At 34.5% G+C, this 18,151-nt stretch overlaps 4 protein-coding genes across 12 annotated transcripts; 2 read left to right on the top strand and 2 right to left on the bottom strand.

The window, feature by feature from the left end:
• Positions 1–665: 665 nt before the first annotated feature.
• On the top strand, positions 666–3,743 carry Bm2359 (Uncharacterized protein; the record flags this gene model as incomplete). Of its 3 annotated transcripts, none has more annotated exons than XM_001901386.2 (8): positions 666–817; positions 972–1,236; positions 1,478–1,654; positions 2,056–2,240; positions 2,550–2,805; positions 2,898–3,032; positions 3,270–3,437; positions 3,597–3,743. In XM_001901386.2, the coding sequence occupies 8 exons, from the start codon at positions 666–668 to the stop codon at positions 3,741–3,743; spliced, it is 1,485 nt and encodes a 494-aa protein (XP_001901421.2). The 3 variants fall into 3 exon arrangements, with proteins under 3 accessions (XP_001901421.2, XP_042936555.1, XP_042936556.1); XM_043080621.1 differs by having other exon boundaries at positions 735–817; XM_043080622.1 differs by lacking the exon at positions 666–817 and having other exon boundaries at positions 1,018–1,236.
• A 368-nt stretch (positions 3,744–4,111) lies between these two features.
• On the bottom strand, positions 4,112–5,250 carry Bma-mrpl-34 (Uncharacterized protein; the record flags this gene model as incomplete). Its single annotated transcript, XM_001901385.1, has 2 exons — positions 4,112–4,433; positions 4,985–5,250. The coding sequence occupies 2 exons, from the start codon at positions 5,248–5,250 to the stop codon at positions 4,112–4,114; spliced, it is 588 nt and encodes a 195-aa protein (XP_001901420.1).
• Positions 5,251–5,795: 545 nt separating this feature from the next.
• Positions 5,796–7,620, top strand: Bma-tads-1 (Uncharacterized protein; the record flags this gene model as incomplete). 4 transcript variants are annotated; one of them, XM_043080618.1, is made up of 4 exons in its annotated part: positions 5,796–5,959; positions 6,217–6,441; positions 6,932–7,116; positions 7,346–7,620. In XM_043080618.1, the coding sequence occupies 4 exons, from the start codon at positions 5,796–5,798 to the stop codon at positions 7,618–7,620; spliced, it is 849 nt and encodes a 282-aa protein (XP_042936552.1). The 4 variants fall into 4 exon arrangements, with proteins under 4 accessions (XP_042936552.1, XP_001901419.2, XP_042936554.1 ...); XM_001901384.2 differs by having other exon boundaries at positions 6,932–7,128; XM_043080620.1 differs by lacking the exon at positions 5,796–5,959 and having other exon boundaries at positions 6,425–6,441.
• Positions 7,621–7,932: 312 nt separating this feature from the next.
• Positions 7,933–17,752, bottom strand: Bm6422 (Uncharacterized protein; the record flags this gene model as incomplete). 4 transcript variants are annotated; one of them, XM_001901383.2, is made up of 27 exons in its annotated part: positions 7,933–8,052; positions 8,239–8,344; positions 8,403–8,549; positions 8,846–9,012; positions 9,079–9,217; positions 9,397–9,600; positions 9,805–9,911; positions 10,038–10,142; positions 10,276–10,455; positions 10,543–10,695; positions 10,906–11,193; positions 11,474–11,681; positions 11,769–11,914; positions 12,257–12,433; positions 12,520–12,667; positions 12,738–12,871; positions 13,077–13,271; positions 13,402–13,623; positions 14,144–14,302; positions 14,533–14,630; positions 14,931–15,112; positions 15,532–15,623; positions 15,992–16,179; positions 16,553–16,721; positions 16,932–17,078; positions 17,342–17,461; positions 17,531–17,752. In XM_001901383.2, 27 exons carry the CDS (start codon positions 17,750–17,752, stop codon positions 7,933–7,935), a joined length of 4,323 nt encoding a protein of 1,440 aa, XP_001901418.2. The 4 variants fall into 4 exon arrangements, with proteins under 4 accessions (XP_001901418.2, XP_042936549.1, XP_042936551.1 ...); XM_043080615.1 differs by having other exon boundaries at positions 8,846–9,217; XM_043080616.1 differs by lacking the exons at positions 7,933–8,052; positions 8,239–8,344; positions 8,403–8,549 and adding an exon at positions 15,375–15,435 and having other exon boundaries at positions 8,842–9,012; positions 14,144–14,404; positions 14,931–15,096.
• Between the last annotated feature and the right edge of the window lie 399 nt (positions 17,753–18,151).

Raw genomic sequence — 18,151 nt, 5'->3', positions numbered from 1 at the left:
TGTGTTTGATAACTTTCTAATATGCATTTCGTCCTGTACAGGTTCTTTGCTAGAAAGAGAAAAGTATCACTATGTAGAAGAATTGTTGGAAGGATGATGTATTGGCTCATTTAATGATGTCGTCATGAGTTTTGGATTGCTTATTTTAACTAGCCTTGCTGTGCGTACCTCTTAAATCGCACCAGGATGGTACTCAGATTCCCCAATGGACAGTCCTTGTAAATCTAAGAATCGGACGAATGATTTTTGAAAACAAATAGCTTAATTGAATGGGCAGCTTTAAGGGCAATTTAGTACAATTCAGGTTAACCTTTATACCCTTCGTTTTCTAATTATTTCGCTACGTTTCGATAACGTTAAGGATTAATATTTTCAGTGCATGTAATTATAGATTCCCAGTGTATATGTCTAGTATTTGTAAGGCTGCCAAGGTGCAATTTCACGTCTCTGTTTTAAGTATTTTTTAATTTCACAAGAACATATGCCGAACGTATCTTTTAGATTGTTCAGAATTATTTATTTCTGTCTTTAACTCTTTTTTTTTAGCTCACTGGATTTGGATTCTTATCTTGTCTGATTCATCTTAGAAATTGAAGTTCTCCGGAATGGTTTCTTATAAAAGTTATTTAAATCAGTCACTGTGAATGGATGAAATTATTCGTTGAATGACTGCTCCAAATTTGTTAATTATGTTGCAGAAAATTTCGATACTGTTCCGACCTAAATGGCGTAAGATGTCGAGTGGGGGCGGTCAGGGAGCAATACCAGTCCCCGGACCAATCGTAGCACAGTCTTTAGATGCTTGGCCGCAAAATATGTCGGTTGTTTATGTGTTTGATTACTGATTGGTAGTGATAGAACAATGTCTCTTTTTTACTGTTTCCTTTTATTATTTTTTTTTTGTAATGGATTTCAAGAAAATTAGTCTAATTCATTAAAGCTTCAACTAATATTGTTTATGCATTTGTTAGGGCAGATATTGGAGGATTAAACGGATCGGTATCAAAGTACGCGCGAATGGATGGAATGGGAGTAAGAATTGGTGAAAGTGAAGATCCTGGATCGGACAGTAAAGAGCGATTCGCACGTGAAAATCACAGTGAAATTGAGCGACGGAGGAGGAATAAAATGACGCAGTATATCAATGAACTTGCGGAAATGGTACCTCAGTGCGCTGCTCTCGGTCGCAAACCAGATAAGCTAACTATTTTGCGCATGGCTGTCTCTCACATGAAGGTTTATTGAAACTTCAGCTAATGCTGTTTATATATTTGATAGAGCAGATATTGGAGGATTAAATGGACTTGACAATAGTGTTCAGCAGTTGTCTCACTGAAGATTGTAGATAATTTAGGTTCCGGTGGTCTCTGTGTGCAAAACTGTCTGTGGAAATCTTTTTAACAGTTTTTTAATATTTTCCATATTTCAAGTTAAAATGCTTTATGTTTGCATTAGTGTAGATAATCATATATTGCAGACGATTCGTGGTGGCGCACAAAGTGAAGCTTCGTATAAACCATCTTTTTTGACAGATCAAGAGTTGAAACATTTGATTTTAGAAGCGGCCAATGGCTTCTTGTTTGTTGTTTGTTGTGATACAGGAAGAATTCTTTACGTAGCCGACTCAGTTGTCCCTGTTCTGAATATGCACCAGGTCGAGAATTTATCAGCACAGCTTTTTTAAAATTACGTGTTAAAAGCTACTCTAGTTTTTAACTACTCGAAATTACACCATATATTCTCAGATAACTTTAATTCATCTAATGAAATAAAGCTGCTTTCAGTTTATCTTATTTACCGGTAAGATTCGAGTACAAATTGATATATAGTGATATTTTTGTTTTTGTTGGGTTCTAAATCCCAAAATACCAGGTTTTCTTTTACTACCTGATTTCAAGTAGTAAGGAACTATCATTGAAGATGGATGAATCATGAGATGTCTTTGTGACTTCACTGTTGATAGCATTCAATTTTTACCATTATTGTGGAACTTATCGTTCATTGTCCCCATTTTTTCATTCCATTAGTTATTGGTCTAAAATACTGGTGCTTAAGGATGACTGGATACATCATGTTATCTATGATCTGATACATCCTGACGACATGGAAAAAGTAAGGGATCAGCTATGCGGAAGTGAAGCAAGTTTGAATCGAGTATTGGATTTGAAAACTGGCACTGTTAAAAAAGAGCAGGGTTCCATTCGTGTTCATATGAGTTGCCGTCGTGGTTTCATCTGTAGGTAAGAACTTTTCATTTTGAGTTCTTTCACGCTATGTTTTGGGATAATTTATCATATGAATTAGCATGCTTGATGCCAATTTTCTTGCGAATTCGTCTTATATTTAGTGAGCTAACATACTCCAATTTATAACTGCTTGATTTTCTTAATTCTCTTTGTCGGTAGAAAAGAACAAAAAACAAGATATATTTATGTGGTGATGCAGTGTAGAACTGCAGGGTTTTTGGTTGTTCTAGAACACAGTCTATGAAAACTCTGTTTATGCACAGCAACGTCTGATAATTTAGATGTTATACATATTTTGCCTAGAATGAGACTGGGACCGTTGGAACCTCTTCATCGTCTCTGTAATCGACGGCCTATCTTTACACATAACGGACACAATTATGTGGTAGTTCATTGTACCGGTTATATTAAAAATTCGCCACCGAGCGGTCTTGGACTTCATTCACCACCATCGAGCTGTCTTGTTGCTATTGCACGATTGCAAGTTGCCAGTATGCCGATCAGCAATGAACAAAATTCCATTTCACAGTTTTCAGTAAGACTCGCAGAAGATGGAAAAGTGAGATTAACCTTTTTGTTTCAGTTTCAATATCTTTTGTGATGCTCATCCGAAATATCAATGCGCGTTGTTTTATTGCGTGCTCATTCTAGATAACATTTGTGGAACAGAGAGCGGCAATTCTGTTATCCATACCGTCGGAGCAGATATTAGGACGTTACTGGTGGCAAATTGTACACCCTGCAGATGAACAAATTGTGCACGATGCGTTCATGCATATTATCCAAGTAAGTGATAGCACTCCCACCAAATCTTCCCATATTTTTGCTTTGCTACTTTCTACTTATAAGTTATTCTAGGAGTTTTAGCGTAAAAATTCAAGTCTTAACTTTTTTTTTTTAATATACTAGAATATTTTTTCTCTTATAGTTTGTGTTGCTGCCAGTTGACACATTGTTTCAGAACTCAGTAGAAGTATTTTAATCCTTCTGCCAAATCATTCTTATTTTAGCCTTGATTTACAGGACCAAGGTACACAAATATCAGTTCGATTAAGAACACAAACAGATTTCGTCCCATGCGCAGTCACTGCTCACAGATTTTTAAATCCATATTCGGAACAGTTCGAATATGTGATTGCTACGCATGTAATAGTTATGAATGAAAATGAAAGTTGGCAAACCAGTTCCCAGGTAAATTGGCCTATCAGAGGAATGGGATCCAAAACTACAGTTATTTAATTTGCTTATTTTGTTCTAGGACAAGTACAAATGAAGTAGTTGTAACAAACTTACACATCCTTTAGTTAGAAAATAATATCACTTTCATCACTATTGAGTATATAATTTCAGATGTTTCCAACAGCACCATCTGAATTCGACCTATCGTCAGGTAATGAGTGGTCGTCCACTACCAGTTTTGGGTCTGATAGTGTTGTACCCGGTAGCAGAAGACATATGTGGAATACAGATCAATGGGGACAGTATGGTCAACGGTAACGAATTGGGTAATATGTATGAGCTTTTCATTAATTAATTTTTGATGCCGTGATAATATTTCATGTTTTTGTTATACAACCAGTTCATTATGTATGTAAAGATATTTGCGAACTTGTAAAAGAATTCGATAATAAACTTGTATAAAACAGCTGTTATAACTGGACACACGACAGAAAAAAACTGGAACTGCATGACCTACATACTTTGAATCCCTGCTAACTTTTCATCAGAGATATTTCAAAAGAAACCTTTACAGAGGTTTGAAGAAAGCTATTGGCAATGACTTGATGCAACGGTGTCAGTTTCCCAAGGCAGAATCACTCTAATTCTGTTGCGAAATGGAGATGTGCAAGATGTGTAACAAGGTATCAATGTGAGTCACTAACATTTTCGTCAACTAGTGACGACACGTATTCCGTAGCTGACAATTTAGCAGTACGGTGGCGCGAAAATTTCTCTGACAGTTCGGAAACATTTAGTTCAGAACTGATGTTGATCATTGGATTCCACATTCCTTGCACCGAAGCAACATGAGCAGACTGTCTCGAGACCAGATCAACTACTGGAAGACCGCTTCGAGTCCGTACTAGATTGAAATGTCTTTTCACCTGCTCCGCATCAAAACTCTTCAAAACGATTTGGATTATGCGTCCATTTCCATACTCCGCTCTTAGTACTGGAATATTCTGCCTAGAAGCAAATATATCCAGAAAAAAATGGAAACAAATACATATACACTATATCCAGATTAATCATATAAATGGGTATTGTTTCTTTTATAAATGAATTTTAACTGATCCATAGTTTCTATTGCTATCGTTTTGCATTTCACGAATGTTAATAGTTGAGCACCTATTCTAAAAGCTTAATAAAGTCGTAGAGATATCTTCATTTGCACGACGAAAAGCATGGGAAAATAAAAACAAAGTTTCGTGCCAATAACACTGGCTTCCTCCAGAAAGTCAACATGTGGTGTACTAGCACGATCACTTGACGTCTGGTTTTTATGCAAACAAATTGCTACAATAATATAATCATTCCAAAAGGAACGTTAACGGGTGATTATGCAACAATTTCAGGTAATGGTCATTCAACAGCTTGAACTAATACTGTTGCTATTTCTAATGATGTGCGTTTTCGATGTATTACTTAGAATGTCGAAAATGAATATGCAAAAAAAGGAATATACCATATAATATGTATTTTTTGAAATAAAGAAGAAAAACGGAGAATTGACAAACCTGATGGGTTGTACGTAAACAACGATGGACGGATTCTCTGATGCGAACTGAGACAATAACCCACTGCTTATGAAGTGCCTTACTCCAGCACTGCACTCATTTTTGCGGCAGAATCGAACGGTGATCCGATGCAACTGGGGGATATATTTAGTTGCAGCGTTGTTGAAAGGAGTGCAGGGATAGCCACTCACCCGCCATCCATAGTTTAAATGCATCGCCGCCGTATAACATATCTTAATCCTATCTACGCGTGGTTTTGATGGCATTGTGCTATCTCAAAGGTAAACAAATAAACATATTTGAATAACTGCCAAACAATACGCTAACAAGTAAGCAAGACACATTTAAGGCGAGCAGTTTACTTCGCTAGCAGTAGTCTTTAACTGGTAGAACGTCTATGAAGAAAACTTTTCCCTCCTTCCATGTATAACATGAAACCAGCACTTTGTTTCATACGTAATATTTGTTGGAAAGCATTAGTAAATTATTTTGAAATAAATTCTCTAACTTTCTGTTCGAGATTATTCATGACCTTTGGTGATAACAAAAAGTTTGGTACTCAATTCCTGACACATTTGCAAATAATTTCTGAGAAGGACTGAGAGTTGAAGAAGGTAGGCTTGGGACAAGAAATTTGCATACTGGGTACATTAGGTGTTGTAATGGACAGCAACTTGGAGTATTTCTTGACTGGTTCATTGCTGATCAGTGGTTTGGACTGAAGTGGTGTGGGGTTATTAGACACGCGGGGTGGTCGTGTGTATGTACTGCGGAGTTGAGTATATATATAACAGTGAGTTGAGGAAGTGTAATGGGAGCGGATGGTGGTACAATCCCGAAACGTTGTGAGCTTGTAAAAAAGAAGAAAAGGAAGGAGAAACTGGATAAGAATGTAGCGAACGCCACTCGCTGGAGGTTATGTCGACTGAGCCAGGAACCGCTAAAGAGACCGATCGTAGCATGCAGATTGGGAAAGTATGTGACCTTTTACTTTGATTGATGCGATGATTTAGGCATTTCCCGCAACTATTTGTATTGGAATGCCTTTGCTTTAATGACGACTTTAGTGTGATGAGTTCCTGAAAACCGAAAAAACTTTCTTAGCATTAGTCTATTTCTATTTGTTTTGCATGGAAATGCTTCTTTCAGTGAAATATGTATGATCTATTTGATTGATGAGATGACCTATTAGTTCCAGTTTCTAAGTGCTTTAATATACGTTGTTATTTCAGCTTGTATAATAAAGAGGAAATTCTTAACGCTATCTTATCGAAGAAAATTGGTGAGTATGAAGTGGCAAAACATATCAAAAGTTTGAAAGATGTTAAGGAGTTGAAGCTAACGGACAACAAGGAATACAAAGAGAGCGGTGCTGACAAAGGAGATATCTACAAAGACCATAATATCGCGCCATTCTGCTGCCCAGTCACAGGGATTTCAATGAATGGCAATCATTCGTATGTTTCTTACTGATTTTAAGAGGAAAACGAGAAAATTTCCTTTTCTCAGTTTTGCTGTGTTTGATTGTGACTTGGTGTTTCTTCTATATCTCTGCATATCTATTATTCTCTCCATCTCTTTTATATAATTAGGAATAAATATAGAGGACATCTGCGTTAACCATCTGTTGCTGGTCATTTATTTTTATTCCAATTTTGTTGCACATGTTTTGATAAACGAATACATATTGCAGAAATATCATTCATATGGGTCGAATTATTCATATATAACATATCCGTTTGTTAGTTGTTTTTTTATAGCAGTCTTTTTTGTGTTGATTGTCTTTCTTCCTACGAGTGCGAAATCCCAAATGCTGCTTCTAATTATAATCTGTTATGGGAAAAGTTTTCGGAATTTTTTCGATTAAGAATTTTTCCGATTAAGATTTTTGTAACAAGAAATTTCCATTTTTGATTGTTATTCTATTTGTGAAAAGTAGTGGTTCAGGTTTACTGTTAATTGGCGATGCGGATGTGTAATTTCGGGAAAAGCAATTGAAGAAGTGAAGCCAGATGTATGCCATGGCTGTGGAGGTTCATTTAGCAAAGATGACCTTATTTTACTTAATCCTCCGCAAGATGTCCTTGAGATTTATAAACAGGTCGAAGAAGAACGACTAAAACGGAAATTAAGTAAGACATCAAGTTAGTATACATATATATTATATGTATAAACGATCAGTGCTATGAAGATTGGGCACATAGCAACATAATTTGTAGTTTTAGAAGTTACGCTAATATACATTTAAGATTTCGTATGAACAGTCACTTCGTGAATAAAAGATTTAAAAAAATCAAGTATGCTTTTGGATGCTGGAAACCACATTCATAAATTTACTTTTTCCTATAAAATATTTTTTAGAACTGACGGAGAAAAAATTGAGTATGACTTCTGAATTGGGGATCGAGTCCACTCAAAAAAAGGAGATGGTAAACGAGCATAGACGGACGACAACATCAGCTGATTTTAAAGGTTTCCTCAGAAAAGCAGAAAAGCGGAAAGCAACGACTGCTAAAAGCAGCTCGATTCAAGACTCAAATGCATCTGCGGCATACAAATCATTGTTCACGACATGCGAGGAGGCGAAACATAAACCAAAACCACACTGGATAACACATAATCCGCTCTTTTACTGACTTGTATCTAGTTCCAAATAACTGTGAGTAAAGCATTCGTAATGTATATGTTTTTATCATTTCCATCTGCATAACATGTATTTCATGCAAATAGATAAGTATTATGGAAGATTTCGGGTAATTGAATATTAAAATTTATTTCCAAGCATCTCACGTCTTCATTATTTAATCTTTTTTATTTGGGTAAATAGGAATTTCATGCCTTATATTGCCTTACATTCAGTAATTGCCAGTGTTTTTCGAATTAGAAAAGGTTTTTTTTGGAATTGTGTTTTAGTTCCTGGATCTACACATTTTTTCAGAGGATGACCTCTATGTAAATGTAAGACTGGAATTTGGACTAGAGAATAGGCGGAACGACTTCGATTGAATGATTGAACTGCTACTCAGTTTTCGTTTGCCCAACTTTCTCTTTGAAGCGGTATAGAGTTGCTGGAAAAGATTCTCTCGAGTTTTGAAGATTCAAGCAAGATTTCATGCTTTTCAATAGAAACTTGGCCGAGAATGATAAATCACGAAGGTCAGGTCATTGATTTACTAGACTTGTTTAGGAAAATATGTTTAGAAATCTCATTATTTCTCTCCCTCCTATTGTATCTTTTAGCAAAGCTTTCTTACCTTGCAAAATAACACTGGTTCAATCTTCTCATCATAACCAGTAAATTTTCTGGTAGCTGAAACAATTATTGGCCGAATTCGTTCGCAGAGGCGTAGTACATTATTCCTGGAATAATTGTGATATCGATACGGTTTTATATCTTTTCAAGATTTCAATAATTTACCTTTCAGCATACTGATAAAGATCATAAACCGAAGAGAGAAGTTGGCTCTCCACTGTATTGTTTTTTATCTTCCGCTGTATGCAATCGAAAAATCTGCTCAAACTATTACGATAGAGCACTACCAGATCTCGTTTCAACAAATAATCACTGAAAAAAAGAACAAGGAATATACTTTGTTTCTAATTTATGACTGGGAGGCAGTAAAGACTTTAGTTTATTTCATTTGTAATCTTATTCTAGTGAAAATCAAGAAAGGAGGAGATTTACTTTCATATTAAAAAAAGCTCGAACAATTCGAGCTCCATTATTATCTAATGAATCCACTTCATTTTAATTTCCTGTTTTTATTTTATATAGTGAGTTAAAATGCAGAGTAAATTAGAAAATAAAATCAGCGAAAAGAATCTCTGCTGCACTGTTTATTAATAGTATGTGTCACTTACGTATTATTACAAAAATCCAATGTGCAGAATGTATGAATCAAGGTTGCAAGAGCCTCGAAATCATCTAATAAAGCACAGAGATATATTGCTAAAGCGCTGATACGAGCAAGATGGTACTGAAGTGCATCTCCCCGGTCAATATCTTTACAGAAAATCGTTATCACATTCTGCAAACCATTATGATGGGACTTTTTTATGAATCCTTTAATTTGAGAATGAATTCTAGAGATGACCTCGAATAGGTTATCTGGATTAAAGTTTGCCCTTTTCTTGACCAAGAAACGACCAAATAAATAATTTGAAGCTTCCAGGATATCTCCTTTGTATAGAGCTAGTTGCGACAGTCGATAGTATGATTTAAAGTGTGGAAATCTGAAACAACATAATCACTGTCTAACATTTTATCAAAAAGAAATGAAACCTACACTCTTAAAAAAACTAGAGATACTGTAGGAATTCGAAACTTTTTTTTTTAATTAGTATATGAACAGATGCGATTAGTGGAGCTCCTTAAACATAAAAAATAAAATTAAATTAATATTGTTGCAGACCTACGAATGCAAATGTTGAAAGCTTCTTCACAGAGTTGCAGAATCTCTAATTTAAGGGCAGTCCGTTCTCTTAAATCCTTGAGCACTCGTTGCACAGTATCAGTTGGCTCCGTGCATCTATACATAAGATTGCTAACAACTGCTTTTACTCGTGGGCACTGTGAGAATTCGTCATTATCCTTTTGTTTACAAACACCATGATTTCTGAAACTTTATTTTATACACTAAACGCACAAATTGTTTTTTGGAAGTCGTTTAAATTTTAAATAAATGATAATCACAAATAATGATGGCTCAAAATTCCCTTAAGTTTGTAGATGACTTCGTTTTTTTGAATCGGAAGTATTCACTTTTCCAAACTTCTTCAAATCTAGAAATTTTTGAGACAGAAATTTGCTAACAGCTAACCGAAAGCACAAAGCAAATGAGTGCATCAATATCAGGTCCTCTCGATCCCAGTCTGTTTCCCTTTCTAGTAAATACTTCAGCAAAGAGGCATAAGCACGATAATGGATCTATAATAGTATTGCACTTCATGAATAACTATTAAATTTTTCTGCAGTTCTAAGAAATATACGAAGATGTAAGCTATCTTTTCCACTCTTTTTCCCCACCAAAAAAAAAAAAAATAAATCACTTACCTCGATTGCTTCCACATGCTCCTGCCTTTTGGTATTGATTCTACTCGGATACTGAACTCCTGCAGTTTGTAATTGAAGAGCTGATTCATGATAATGATGGAATACCTAAATTAGCTTAAAACTTATTCACTTTTTAAATGTTAAATCAAAAAGCAAATTCACTTAAAAAAATTTTTTTTAAAAACGAACTGAATTGATTTGGACTCGAAAAAATTTAGTTTCAATTCAAAGAAATCACATCTTCAAGAGCGCCTCCGCATTTTTCTGCAATTTTCGCTAGGAAGTAGTGACATCGCCATTTGTCTACATCACCATCCGGCAAACGTGATAGACAGGTCTCAAATTGACGTCGACTTTCTTCGAGGAGGCCTTTGATTCGGCGGTTTGCCCATCGATGTCGAATATCATCCAAAGAAAGCTAGATTTATCAAATGCATAAAACCGCAATCTTTCTACTTTATTAGAATAGTTGAGACATAGTACTACAATAATAAGTTCGATAAACCTTGTCTCTGTATCGACGAATCCGAGAATTGATTTGATATAAAGCGCTACCAAAATTAAATATAACATATCGATCAAACGGATCAAAAAAAAGAGCCATTCGAAAAGAAAAAACACTACAATCGAAGTGCGAGGACATTTCATCTTCATCCACCTATAAACAATTAGATTAAGGAACAAATAAGAAACCAATTAATTAAAAATTAAGTTTATTGTTCAGAAAGGAAATAAAGTGGACAGTTGTTTTCTCATAACAGATGTAAAGCGTTTATTCAAGTACCAAATAAAAACAGGAAACAAACTACGCGAAACTCATTAAAATTAAGATTGAATTTTCCATATCACAAAGTTGAATTTTACAGACTGTAATCTTTTTGTTCATTAATAAAGAAGAACTTCCCGCAAAGAAAACTGAAGTAGCAGCGAAAGCTAGAACGGTCCAATCCCAAAAAAACACTTCGTTAGGTAGTGTAGCAGAAGCATAAAGAAGAAACAATTTGGCATAGTAGACAGCATCATCTACTTTGTGATTGCGATAGGAATGTAGTGCTAGCTGATAAAAAACTCCTGATCGAAGCTGAGAACTTTCTGCAATTCGAGGCCAATCCGCGTGAACCTCTGCTTGCGCAATGAAACGATCAAATGCGAACAGCTGCAAAATGAACTAGTGATTTGGAAGTAGAAGATCTACTAATGCATGGTGTGGGAAATTTTCATGACAATCCGTAAACAAGCTGATAAGAAAGCATAGCTTATAAAGATTTTACGTTATTTTAATTTGCAATGAACTTGTCAGTTTCAACCTTCTTTCAAAATAATCCACCATCATTATTCTATTTCTATCTACCTGTATTTCCATTGTAAATACCAACAGAAAAAGTATATAGCATGATCTTATTCATACTTCCCAAGTTTTTAGACTTGTTCATTACCTTTTCTTTTTCATTCTCTGTAGGCTCCAAAAACGAAGATGCTTTCTTTTGCACGAATTCAATCAGATCAAAAGAACAAGTGCCATCATATGGAGGTATTTTGTCAGGCAAGAGCAGCGATAAAACGTTTTCAATATCCTTCAAATTTGGCTCATGATTGTGTGTGCCTCCATGTTCTTCCAGCTGTCTTTTACGTCTTGATGGGCACCTAGACATGGAAATCTGAGATATATTCAAAATTTTTGGAATGAATTTAATTTCAAATAAATCTCCACTGCTGAGCATTGTAACTTACGCGTATAGACAAAATAGACATTGATGAACTTCATCTATGAAAGCACGACTTTGTTCGATGCATTCTCGTGTTGAAAGAACTTCAATGACGGCAGGATGAGCCCGAATTTTCGAAAATTCATTTAAAATAAACAATGGAAAACTATGCTGAAAATGTAACATGAAAAGTCTTTAGTCCGCCATCACTTCGCTTTCAATTACATTTAAATTATATAAACACTACGAAATATAAAAAGCTTAAAGAAAAAAACAAAGCTTGGACTATTTCTAGAACTTCATTTAGAATATTGCAGGACTAAGGTTTAATGATTAGAAGCCAACATCTAATTATGACTATACTAATGATCCATGTAAAGTAGTTAGCAGATAAAGTAAAGTCTACCACACAGGAAGAAAAATGAGAAGGGAATTTTTCAAGGAGGCTACCAACGAGGTGCACCTCATCCACTTTTAAAATCTAACTGAACAGGAATTTAGAAAAAAGAATACGTCATCGACGAAGCATTTGTTGTGCTTAGCTATCACTTCATGAGCAGTGACTAGGATATTCAAAGCAGATGTAAGCATTTGACAACCACCGTCATATAGTGCGGATAATGTTTCCACTGTGTGCTCTCCCTCCAAATGGTAAGCACAACGATAAAGTAAAAGCCAAAGAGTAGTGTCCTGAAAAGGATTAGTACCTAATTCAATAATACTTAAATTTACTTCTCTTCTCATATGAATTTATGAATATTTAAAGTAATACATACAGATTCATATCCGCTGAGAACAAGAAGATGAACAATGCAATGGACTAGATTAGAAGTATTTTCTAAGCAAATACGTTCTATAGCAAGTTGTTTCAACCTTGCAATCACTTCCTCAGTTCCAGCAAGTCCTCCAGTAAAATCCAGCAATCTGAAATTTAAAAATAATTTACAGTGAGATCTTATTTTTTAAATCTCTCATACGTCTCAAAGAAACATACCTGCTAATCCATTCAGATGCACCATCCATGTTGTTTAATTCAAGATATGAATCAATAAGGATCATCGCTGTAGAAAGAAGAACACTACGATCAACATCTTTCCAACTGAAGTTGTCGATGATAATGTCAACCACCTAAACAACTGATTTCAGAGATAATTCCTAGGTAATACCAGGATCACTTAAAGTAAAAAGTACAAAGAGAAATGGGAAAACCTGTACTTTTGGGTTCACAGAACATAAAAAATTATAACAACTTTTTTGCATAAAATAGTCCTTATTAGACCGTTCTTTTTCTAGATTACACTGTATTTTCTCCCACGAATGTTTGCTAAAATACCCTATCAAAGTGACGACCATCGAACAATCGCTGAATAGCTTCAAGCTTTTCTTGACGCTCCATCTGGGTAATGAGATCCTGAACTGTTTCTAAGTTGATTAATTCATGGCCACTAATCAGCGACTGGTATTTGACTTCAGAATTGCACCCAGATTTTAATGCAGCTAATAACATCCACAGATGATTTTTACAAATCTAAAAAAGGTTAAATATCAAGAAAGTACAACGGCTTTTAGCAGAAGAAAAAAGACTTTGAGTAATACTAGCCAATTTCTTAGCTTTTTAGATATAATTTAAATAAAAGAGCAATAAAAATGCCTTATACCTGAAAAGGGAAAGTGTTTGCACTATTCAATGCAATTGACCAAAGTATTCGAATGCGTAAATCTTGTTCCAAAGACGAAGGAAGTGAAGAGTAACAAACAAATACAGCTTTTTCGAAGCCTAGTTCAGCTAACATGGTATGGATAGAAAGGAATTCATCGCCACAAATCATCGAAGTATTCCCAAAATTAGTAATCCATCGACCATAACAACCAATAATTACCTAAGCAAAAATAAAGCAATTCTTTTTCAACAGAACAGAAAGTCTTTTCAAAAAAGTTTTGATGTACAATAAAGAGATAGGAATAATAACAATCAATTAAGACAAAATTAGTTATCGTGGACAAACTACTGTCAAAATATTATTAATTCTCCTACAAAGTTTGACCGATGTAATTCGTCGCGATAACAATTATTATTCCTTAGATAACAATTATTAAACTATAGCGAGACATAGTAGGGCACTACATTTGAAAAAACTGAAATCCGCAAGATATCATCATCAGTTGACCAGTATATCAACTGACAACTGCGAGACATTTCCAGCATCCGAAGTAAAACTGTAAACTGTAATCGTGGTGTTATATTAACATAATCGTACTGTGTTATATTAATTTATAACCGTTAGTTTAATAATAGTCATGAAATTTTCCAACGTTTTCCATACTTCAATTCAGGCACAATTTTCAGCTAATTTAGTAGGTGGAATAACATACCCAATCAGGTAAAAATGATATAAGTACCTCTCGTAAGTAGTCCGTGATAATAATGCAAAAGCAGTTCTTCGAGAACCAAAGAAGTAACTGCTCCAAAATCTCAAAAATTCGTCCATTTCCGTCCATAAACCTTCTTGCAAGATATATCACGCATCTACGTAACGATGCTCTATCATCCATTAGTACATGTAAAGGAGCTCTTTTTGCAGATAAGCCTGTCAGTGAGGATGGCTTCATTGATAAAAGGGGAACAATCGATGATTCATGTGCACATGAATAATTTAGTAGCTGGAATAACATACCCGATCAGCTAATTAAGGAAAAAGACTAAAAGAAGTAAGTTTAAGATGAATTATGCTAAGGCGAATAAGTTCAAGGTGAATTATCATGTTAAGCAAATAGAATTATAAATGTACTGAAGCAATCAAAATCTTGTCATTTTCTGAGCCAGATTCCTCAATGTTAAATTCTGCGCGAAAACGAACGGAACGTCGCCTCCAGTCCAAACCGGAATCTGATCGTTTTCGCTTTCTAAGAGGTACATGAAACAGTGAACACAACCATTATTTAACATCAACAACATTATACCATCTAGCATAACATGTCTATTTATGACAGAAGTGTGCATCAGTGTGGCTACAATAGTTACTCATAAGCCTCAATACGAACTTATATCTCTTTAATAAAACAGTAATTAGAATAAGAGTTTTTTTCGAAGATGGGCATGTAAAGTTTTCATTCTCAGTAATTATAGTTTAATTTATTTGAGTTGCGCAAAAAAAAAAAAAAAAAAAAAAAAAGATATCAATAGAACTTACAATGCTTGAAGCAGGCCGAATAGCTTCTACGGATACAATCCTATCAATTAAATCCTGAACGACGTTAACACAGTCTATAAGGTCAGCAGATGCATCATGAGCAACTTCATCAAATTCATCCAACACGTTCGTACCACATAGCACAATAGACTGTTTTGAGAACTGCAGAAATATGTTGCTACAATGTTCTACTATGTTTAACACTTTGATAGCATTCTAGTTCCTAGAATCAAATTTTGACACGAAATTTGGCGTTTTCTGAAGATACTGTTCAAGTTAAGTAACAATTCCTAGCAAAATATTATTGAAAATATGCTTATGAACAAAATTATCTACCATCAGTCTATTACTGCAGAGATAGTTGCATCACCAGTACGAAGGTACAACTGCTAAAATTTTCAGTATGAAATGTGTACAAATAAAAGCGATGAGCGACTTACGCTGGAAAAACATTCGATGCGGTCATATATATCACATAAATAAATTCCTATTTCTGCTAAGCTGAAAGATAAAACACAACATTTCAAGAAAGATAAAATAATTTAAAAAAATCATGTTAAAAAAACTTTTAAAAAATCAGCAGAAATAACAACATACTTTGAACAAGTGCCCACATCAACCACTACTGGTTTGAATGCAGGTTCAACTCCAGCAATAAACTTCCCAGTATTTTTCATTTCATTTAGAATCTGCAAATGATCTCAAAATAATAACCTTAAATTATTGATAAACTTCGACGCTTTCAAAAATATCAGTCCTACTATTTCTAGGATATCCTAAGTATTTCAGTCAGCTCCTAAAGTTCTCAAACTTCTTTCATTTGTGCCATTACTTATTAAAGAGTACTATACATTTTGAAAGTAAAAATCTAGCTACTTTAATTTATTTCAACGCGAATCAAAATAAATACTATTCTAAACTGTTTCGACAGAAAATAAAAACAGAAATCAATAAAAATGCGAAAAACGCAAAGTACGTGACCTGAATGAAATAAAAAACGAATTTGTAATATTAACAATATAGAAATCAAATAGGCTGAGAAAAACAGTGACCAAACCAATTCTTTTTCCTTTTCTGTTATTTTCACAGCATCTTCATCCTGCACAAGAACCGGATCTTCGTTGAACACTTGACGACATTTCATTTCCCAATAAGAATTCGTTTCTCGAATGATTTGTTTCAAAACCCGTCCCATAAAATATGTTTTGTCGTACTCTAATACAGATTTTATTTTCAGGAGACAATCTGAAATCTCTAAAAGTTTGATAAAAGGCAAATTATATTTTTTGTCAAACCAATTTGGCCCTAAACAAAGTGTAACTTCAGCATACAAAATATGCTTCATAAAATGATTGGATAAGACCAGTTGGCATTTCGTCATCATATAGATCTCTAGCTTCCATATTGGAATATTTAAAGAATTTAATTTGCTTCACTTTTTTTTTTTGCAAAATATTTTAAGTGTTTCAACTTCTTTAGATTCGAATTTTTCGAAGCATGAAGTAATTACATATTAAGATATAAAACCAATAAGTAATCATTGAGATATGTGTTCTAGAAAAAGGACTTAGCAGATACTTTTCGAATCTTGGCAACAATTAACAGCAGATTAAAATACCTTCAAACAGGTTGGCGTTATATAAAGCGATAAGAGTCCCACGAATAACACTCCAAGCAGATGAACAGTTTCCGAATGCGTACAATGCCATAGACCAATCTCGTATTTTCAGGGATTCTTCTCCTATATATTTCCATAAATATTCGTCATTTGGATATACGGTTAATGCCTACAACACGAAAAGATAAAAACAGGACTATAATAGGAACTCGGACTGTTCTGTATACAAAGTAAAAAATTACATCTACAAGCAACAGTAAATTAACTTCAGCAAAAATAAAAAAAATAATTGTTAACATGGTTTTCATTTAGCAGAGGAATACTGGTAAAAGTTGATAATGAAGATATGAACCATTTAAGATATATTGATAAAACGTACACTCAACAAGTGGTCTATTGGGTCGTCTAGAAGTCGACCGATATTGAAGTGCAAGGATGAAAACAGTCGAGCCATAGCTGACACACGAGAATGATTCGCACAAGCTTCTTTTCTAGCTTCATCCCAGTTGAAAAAATTGATATTAACCTATACAGAAAAAAAGAGTAAATATAATGGTTGAAATGCCATAAAAATAATAAATTGACTTAGTAATGAAGCAGTTTGTACAACTAATAGTAACAGTATAGAGAATTCATACTATCATGTGATATCATAAACAATCTTCATTAAAACACTTAGTAATTATACAGAAAGAATTTAACTAATTGGAATCAAATAAAAATGAAGGTACAAAAGCTCTTCTACACCTTCGCGAAAAGAAAAATGAAATGATAAATTAATGTACTGACTTCAAACTTTTGAAGGATTGGATGTTGAAGAAGTCTTTCCATTATTATAAGCGCTTTCTGCTTACGACCATCTATGATAAAGTTGAGAGCTTTTGTGTAATCCGCCTGTAGTGAAGCTTCCTGTAATTAATTTATTATATGTTCGTAACTACCTATATTACTTAATATCCTATCACCATCCAAACTCACAACTGCTTCTTCAGTTTGTGCTCCATCATCCATAGAATCCCAAACATTGGTGTTATCATCTCCATCATCATCACTACTTTTCGCCTCATCATCATCTTCACTGCTACTCTCTTCAGCTGAACTTTCATCGATTTCTGTACTGGTTTCCTCTTCATCCTCTTCTTCATCATCGCTACTGTTTTCCACGTCATCTATCCGCACCGAGTCACCCGGTTCCGCCATTAATTTGTGAACCGAAAATTCGTATCTAAAATGCAAATCCTAGACGCATTTATTTGATTGTATTAGACTCCACTACCAAAAAGTTCTTTGTAACATCAAAACAGCCATCTGACATGCTGAGCCCCTTGACTTCAAGATGAAGTGGATCTTGATCAAACAAATAGATCAGCAACAAAAAAAAAGTAGAAAAATATGGGACATTAGTATATCACTTAATCGTAAAAACCATGTGTTATTTGATATTTGTTATTTTAGCATATCTCTAATATCTTTAACAAACCCGTTTGAACAGAATAATAGAGCTTTGAAAGGACAAGTTCAGATGAAGTGAGTTCAATACCAGCCAATCTAGTATCACGATTATGTACTAGAATCCTAATTTATGATGATTGGAACTTT

Source organism: Brugia malayi, assembly GCF_000002995.4.
Source record: "Brugia malayi strain FR3 genome assembly, contig: Bm_v4_Chr3_scaffold_001, whole genome shotgun sequence".
Classification (NCBI taxonomy): Eukaryota; Metazoa; Nematoda; class Chromadorea; order Rhabditida; family Onchocercidae; genus Brugia; species Brugia malayi.
This window is presented reverse-complemented; position numbering and strand designations above follow the sequence as displayed.